At 36.9% G+C, this 7,805-nt stretch overlaps 1 protein-coding gene across 1 annotated transcript; it reads left to right on the top strand.

Moving 5' to 3' along the window:
• Positions 1 to 6,383: 6,383 nt before the first annotated feature.
• Positions 6,384 to 7,219, top strand: LOC104212261 (large ribosomal subunit protein bL12c-like). Its single transcript, XM_009761480.2, has one exon. The coding sequence runs from the start codon at positions 6,477 to 6,479 to the stop codon at positions 7,035 to 7,037; it is 561 nt and encodes a 186-aa protein (XP_009759782.1). The 5' UTR covers positions 6,384 to 6,476; the 3' UTR covers positions 7,038 to 7,219.
• The last annotated feature ends 586 nt before the right edge of the window (positions 7,220 to 7,805 follow it).

Genomic DNA, 7,805 nt, shown 5'->3' with positions numbered 1-7,805 from the left:
GGTATCAGAGCAGTTTTGTCCTAGGGAGTCTACAAGTCGTGTCTAGTAGAGTCTTGTTTATGGGTGTGTGGTGCACCACACTTATAAGCAGGAGGCTATAGGGCATTTAGGACTGTCACTCTTTCTTCTTACTCTAGATCGTATGGTAGAGCTCACTTGTAAGAACTAAATTTTCTAAACTCTATCTTATTCGTAATACAATGATGCCTACATCCAGAAAGACGGTTGGTAAGAGATATAGATGTGGAAGATTTGAGTCAGAGGAACTTAATTTTTGCATCATGCTTATGATGGATAAATATGAGGTATTCAGCAAATCATATGTATTCTAAGATGTGTAAGCTTCTTGATAAGGATCCCTAAGGCAAAAATGTCTATCCACTCTTATGGTAAAAAGGAATAAGGAGGGAGACACAAGTTTCAGCAAGTAAAAGAAGCAAGGTGAAGAAGGGTACGGGGTACCCAGTTAATGAAGATTATCAGTATTACAGTTCCGGCAGAAAAATATAAGCATTGTGAGTTACCCTCAATAGTAACAGAAGTATGTATAATTGGCCACACCCATCTCAGTTATACCCTATTGGGGGCTAACAGGTGTAGATTAAAAAAAGGACGGGATATCAGGATCCGGATGGGGTTAGAGTAACCCAAAATGGTGAATTGATTGTTTGCACTAGTTGACATTTCCGAAGGATATGGTAAATGTGCTAATAGATCTCTTTGTGAGACACCCAGATGGCGCACTCTAAAATAGTACAGCTAGATATAAGTATTATAAAGATAAGACACTAGAAGCCCTAAAGGAATAAATATTACCTTAGTGTGGCTCGTGTCCTTAGCAGAGTGAGAACGTTAAGCAACCCAAAGAGCCACTGGATGGAGCAAAGGGGAGCTAAAAGTAAAAGAATGTCTTGTTCGAGTTCTCAGAATTAAGTGATAGGCATAAATGTTAGCGGGAAATAAGAAAAGAGTAAATGATGCATTATGAGTAAGATATGATACATGGATGACAACGGTAGATCAAAAGACGACAGTATTACAGAATTTATAGTCAAGTGAAAGAAGAGACGAGAGGTGATAGGCCTTAGGACAACAAAAGAGTATAGGCTATACAGTCATGTCCTCATTTCGAGAAATAAGTTTGCAACTCTAACGCGATTACCAAAAAGGAAAAGTTAGACCCCAGGATAATAGAACCAGTATGGATTGGTGAACATGATAAACTAAACATGAATTAGGGACTGATTGATTATTTATAGTCGGTATCATGAGAATTTCATATTGCGTTCCAACGATAATAGAATGGACGACAGAAGAATAACCTTTAAAGGTCATTCAGAAAGATGCTTCCCTAAAGTAAGTAATGTGAGCAAAGTTAAGCTTAAGGGATTGTATGTTCCAGTAATACTAAGTGTCACCCTCGCGAGTAAGAAAATAGAATGAGATTACACTTATCCAAATCCTACAGATTCCAGAATATTATGCAAGCACGATGTCAAGAAAAGAAAGTAAGGATTCCTGCCTGGAATGCTATTGATAAATAAGGAGCCAATATGAGAGGTAAGTTAGACAAAGAAAATAAACCAAGAAAGATTTTACGAGATATTGATATGAGAATGGGCTAACGAGTAATTAGTAGTTGATTCAGTAAGAGCCTAGTCATGGCTAGACATGAGGTTACCGACAAATCTGCAGATCATGCAAGATAAACATAGTGAACCCCAACATGGGGAATTCAGTCTCGCAGATATGACATCAGAACCCTTAAGAAATATTCAGATAGGAGTTGGGGTAGTTAAAGGTATCGTATGAGTATTATGGAAATAAAAGAGAATGCCAATTGGAAGACAGTCAAAACTTCAGTTTGGAAGCAATCGCACGAGCATAAGTGCATAGAGGTATGTAACTATGGATATTTTTAGGCGAGTAAGAACATCGAAAACTTCTTCGGGTATACAATATAACGAGCTCGCAACATTACAAGAGTCTGAGGGTCCTCCCTAAGTACTACGATGAAAGACTAGCTGAGGAAGTAAGGAGGAAGGCTTCAACATAAGCTTAGTGACCTAAAGAGGAAGTGATCTTATAACAACAGTCTCACAACAATGTTGTATGCACTCCATAAGGAAATGGCAAAATGACCAAGAAATGCAATTGCTTGCATTTAAAAAAAGTTGAGAAGGAACGAAAAAGAATTATTCGATTAATGATCCAGAGTTAGTTACATCATGAACACACTTAAGAGTTCGGAGTATTATCCATGCAGCATATATGTTGACAATCATACAACCGTAGAAGGTTCTGGTATAAGTTAAAAGGAAGCATTGAGCCCGGGTCATAAATAAAGGATTGTATCATGGATATCCCATAGCACCATGAAAGGCTAAAAGTAATAACTAACACCATGAGCCGCAGATCGGAAAATCGCTTAAGCCTACATAAAGGTTGATCAGAGGAAAAAGGAAACTAAAGAGTTACATCAACTAAGTAAATCAGGAGTTTGATTATTGGACCAGAAAATAATGGACATAGTGATTGAGAACATTGTAGAGTCACTTTTAATATCAGAGGTCCATTTATAAGAATACCAGCCTCATAAGAAGTCAGTATAAAGCTCTCTTTGAATCATGTAAAAAGGTGCAATTATTATAATAAAAGTTCAAGTTGTGGATGTCAATTATACCTATATGGAAGGGTGGTCATGAAGGAGATAGAAGATGTGATATGAGACTTTAAGGTAAGTAAGGTAAAGGTGAACAACGTACGAGATACTCAAATACAGTAGGTTGTGAATAGTCCATACTTCGGATAAAAGGCTAGAAGCGCGGGGATTCAATATCTAGGAATGATAGCAGCATCATCAGTGGCATATCTTACAGCCTATGGTTTCTAGGTATTGAGAGGTCTAGTTAAGAAAGTAAAAGAAGAGTTAGAGATGATGTGATGTCTCACTTGATGTTCCAGAATAACACAAGAAAATCTATTGTGCAAGGGAGTTGAAAGAAGGCTGCGAGTAGTATAAATGGATATGTATGGGTCGCAAGCTAAAGTATAGTAGAGTGACAAGATTGTAGGAAGACAGGAGTAAGGATAAGAAAGGGCGAGTGAGAAAGTGACGGGAATGGATAAGCCCTCGGGATTAAGCCCACGAGAATGAGAGAGGGCTGATGGATCCTCTAAATTATATAAAGCTCAGTATAGCCTGAATGAACTCAAAGGAGTCTAAGACTAGTAGCATTTAGAAGAGATGGAATACTACCCTAGTTGTAGAATGGGGGTGTAATTGGGATAGATGAAGGATGACGTGGGGCCTTCGATTGAGTAATGATTTGAAGAAGAAAAAAAAAAGGATTCATGAATTGTACGAAATTAAAATACCCACGTAAGGTGAATCACATTGGGATGCTATGAAATACAGTTACAGAAGCATGGTATCGCCCTAGGTGGATCAGTCTAATCATTTCAGATAATCCCCGATGAGACGTGAGCCCTAGCGGCAGTGTTACATAATAGGTCAAGTTATCGCTATTAAGTTGAGTCAATAATGGATGGATAAAAGTTACAAAGTACGAGATGAGATTAGGCCATCATTCTTAAGATGAATAGTAATGAGGAGGTATTAAAGGACTTAGATTTATACATATGGGATAAGCAACGAAAGTAACCTGGAGTTTGGTAGCGGGCCTTAGTAACGATAAATCAAAGTAAGAGTTATGGTATAGTATGACCTACCCAGATGCAATAAAGTCACACGGATGGATAACCAGGTCTTTGAAATAAGATACAACAATATTCGCAAGTTCTACAATGTACCGAGCGAAGAACTTCAGTATACCTATAGATGCCCAGAGAGACATCTTATTAAGTTATGTATATGTTTACAAAGTAAGGCCTAGAGATTGGCTAAAAGCTGGAGGAAAAGGAGAGAGGAGTCGCAGAGGCACACTTACAAGGCTTGTATCGTACAGGAAACATGAGAGAAGGTAGCAACAGATACGATATTGGAAGGAGTCCGACCACAAGTCGTGATGTGAGAAAGAGGCCAAAAAGGGGGAATGCCCTGTCCTTTGGAGTGATTCGCCGAGCAGTTGCCTAGATGGCAAGGAAAGTACTAGAGTATTCAGAAGACATAAGTTATGAAAATGATAAATACATCAGTCAACATTCGAGGACGAATGATCCGAAGGGGGAATGATGTTACACTCCATATTTTCGTACATGGAAGTACACAATAAGTAAATTGGTATAAGATCGCAAATGAGATGTTACATCCCGCATTTTTGTACGTTAAAGTTTCGTCGTAAGTAAATCGACGTAAGTTTCGGAATGAGATTATTTATATAAGTATTATGCTATTTCAAACAAGTGATAAGTAAATTCGTGAAGGTGACAGGGCAAGCAAATCAAAGAAAGTGAGTTTCGTCGAAGTTTGTCGATTTGAGATAAAATACGATCCGAGCTATAATACCCAGTATTTATGGATTAGTGTCATACAAGGTACCACAAGACCATGATAGTAAAGTGTATAAGGCAGGTTAAAAGTGAATAGAATTTCAAATAATTTAAGATAATTCTTAATTGTGTGGGTAATTGGTTAATTATTAATTAGTGAAAAATTACTAAGTTAATAAAGAAATTGGTAATTATCTAAGATCTTTTGGATGAGTCTTGAAGTTTAACGTGGCAGCAATACATCTTATATTTGATGACTCTTAATTCACTTTGCAAAGGTGGCAATATTTGAAGTGATAACTACATTATATCATTTGGATGGAGATGTTGCCCACAGTGGCCGAGATTATATGATGGGATGTCCTCAGAGGCTTAATGATGTTATGAACGCATATACCTATGCATGGTATGATATTTATATGCATATTCATGACATTATTAAAATGAAATGATTCACAGAGTTATGGTAACGTATATGTCGAGTCTTTTACTCCATGTTTCTCTCATGTCTATTATTTACTGATTTTCATTCCTTACATACTTAGTACATTATTTGTACTGATGTCCCTTTTGCCTGGGGACGCTGCGTTTCACGCCTGCAGGTCCCGATAGACATCTCGAGAGCCCTCTAAGTAGGCTATCAGCTCAACAGAAGATGTTGGTGCGCTCCATTTGCTTCGGAGTTACTTGTTTGGTTAGTATGATTTAGACGTGTATTGTTTGGTATGGTGGGACTCTGTCCCGACCTTTATGAAAATTATGTATTCTTAGAGGCTTGTAGACATATGTCATGTACGTAAAAGATTGTATGGCTTTGTCGGTCTATGTTGAGTCTATGAGTGGTGATTTTGGTCTTATAGGCTCGTATGTCTTATGTATAAGTTGGTATGACATGTTGTATTCTACTTATCTCATGACAGCCTTCCGGCTCAGTTATCTATGATAGTATAACATGAAAAGATACATTATGTTGGTACTCGGTTGAGTAAGGTACCGAGTGCCCGTTGCGGCCCATCGATTTGGGTCGTGACATTGAACTTATATGATAATCCAATTAAATTAGCCCAATAAATTTATTTAGATTAATATATCTTGAATTCCAAATTTAGTTTATGAATTCTATATTCAATAAATTTTAAATGTCTACACTCCCATGTAGGAAACTACTCGCCCAACCAACTTAGCCAATCCTTGTGGGCATTATTGTTAATCTTATTACTAACAAGTGAGATTGGCAAATTGGCAGGTCGGGTCGGATATGGTTCGGGTCGCAAATGGCTAATGAAAAAACGGATAAATTATCCGATCCGACCTATATTTAATACGGATAAAAAATGAGTTAATCGACAGCTAATATGGGTAACCATATTATCCATGACTTCTTGCATATGATCACTTTTGGGAGAATTCTTAGTCTTACTAACTTGAGGAACCCCCAATTTGAGACTTTACAAATGTAAAAGTTAGACTCATTGGTTATCCATTAGTTACTCGTTGGTTATCCATTTTCTAAATGGATAATATCGTTTTTATCTATATATGATCCGCTTTTAAATAGTTCATTATCCAACCCATTTTTTAGTGGATATATGGGCGATTAATTGTTTTCTTTTAACCATTTTGTCACCCCTGCTAACAAGTTTCATCAAAATACTTCTAATTTACTATTATTATTATTATTAATAATTTTATATATATTTTCTCTAAACAAATTATTTTGAGCTCACCAACGAAAGCATTTTTTGAAAAATTATATTTCATAGAAAATGACATCCATCGTATTAAAATTAAAAACACCCAAATTTGCAAACAAGAGGCTGTATTTACAGAATTTAATAAATTAAAAAGAACAAAAATAAGTTTCCATATTTCACCGGCTTTTCTTATTTTTCTTCAAGGATCATTTTCTTGAATAAATAGGTAGAATCAAATAAAGCGCAATTGTAACTGTACTACCTTATCAACTGAAAGTGGCCTTTCCTTATCTTGCTCTGTTCTCCTCCTCCATTCCCTTGAAAATTGCAATGGCGTCGACGTTATCCACCATTACCCTCTCCGCGCCGTCACACCCTACCCCCAATTCTCCACACGCCTCAATCTCCTTCCCCAAACAAATCCTAAAATTCACAATTCCTTCACCCAAACTCCACCACCACCGTCGTCTCACTTCCCTCCGTCCACTCGCCGCTGTTGAAGCACCGGAGAAGGTAGTCGGACTCGGAGATGAAATCTCCAATTTAACACTAGCTGACGCACAGAAACTCGTCGAGTACCTTCAAGACAAGCTCGGTGTTACCGCCGCATCCTTCGATCCTGCCGCCGTCTCCACCGCACCCGCCGCCGCAGAAGCTCCGGCGGTTGTTGAGGAGAAGACGGAATTTGACGTTATTATTGAGGAAGTGCCGAGTAATGCGAGAATCGCTGCGATTAAAGCTGTTAGGGCTTTAACTAATTTGGCTTTAAAAGAAGCTAAGGAGTTGATTGAAGGCTTGCCGAAGAAGTTTAAGGAAGGAATTTCTAAGGATGAAGCTGAGGAAGCTAAGAAACAGCTGGAAGAAGCTGGTGCAAAAGTGTCTATTGCTTAGAAATTTGGGACGTTGAATGTACTTTTTGGTTAATTTGGATTACTTTTATTTAGCTATTTTTTCTTCTTTTTTCTTTTTCAGAAATATATTGTAATGTTATGTATTACAAACTTCACTTGTTAGATATAGCTGTTCACCAAGTTTTGAACTCAAGATTTTATCACCATCTCAACTTGTTTGCATGTGTTTTTGCAACTTTGCGAGAATTCGAGACGAGAGCATTAATTCGTAGTAAATTTACATGCACTCTCTTGCACTGGAACTATATATATATGTATGCAGAAAAGTTAAAACATCAGTGTATATTACTCCTTCCGTTCTGAACCTATTTCCTTTTTGGTTCGTTCCAAAAAGAATGAACCCTTTCTAAATTTGGTAACAATTTAGCTTAAAGTTACAACTTTACCCTTAATGAGAAGCTTTTATAACCACACAAATACTCTGGACCCCATTTAAACTTGTTTAGGACCACAAATTCCAAAAGTCTTCATTTTTTACTTAAACTTCATGCTCAGTCAAACAGTTTCACATAAATTAAAACGGAGGGAGTAATAAAGTTCAATCACTACTAAAGCACATTTATAAAAGAAAGGAAGATGAAAGATCTAGTATATAGTTTGAGTTCATTTTAATTGAAGATGAAAAAAATGAGTATTAGAGTTGAAGTTACTAAAGCACATTTGAAAGTATTCGTGTTTAAACATGAATTCTATTTAGTAAAAAGAAAAAAATAAATTTATGTGAATGAACCATTATTTCACTTGAAAT

This window comes from Nicotiana sylvestris, chromosome 9 (genome assembly GCF_000393655.2).
Source record: "Nicotiana sylvestris chromosome 9, ASM39365v2, whole genome shotgun sequence".
In the NCBI taxonomy this organism is placed as follows: Eukaryota; Viridiplantae; Streptophyta; class Magnoliopsida; order Solanales; family Solanaceae; genus Nicotiana; species Nicotiana sylvestris.
This window is presented reverse-complemented; position numbering and strand designations above follow the sequence as displayed.

What these genes read in the sequence shown, in the direction of transcription:
- LOC104212261 (XM_009761480.2), top strand. Translation starts at nt 6,477, where the DNA reads ATGGCGTCGACGTTATCCACCATTACCCTCTCCGCGCCGTCACACCCT.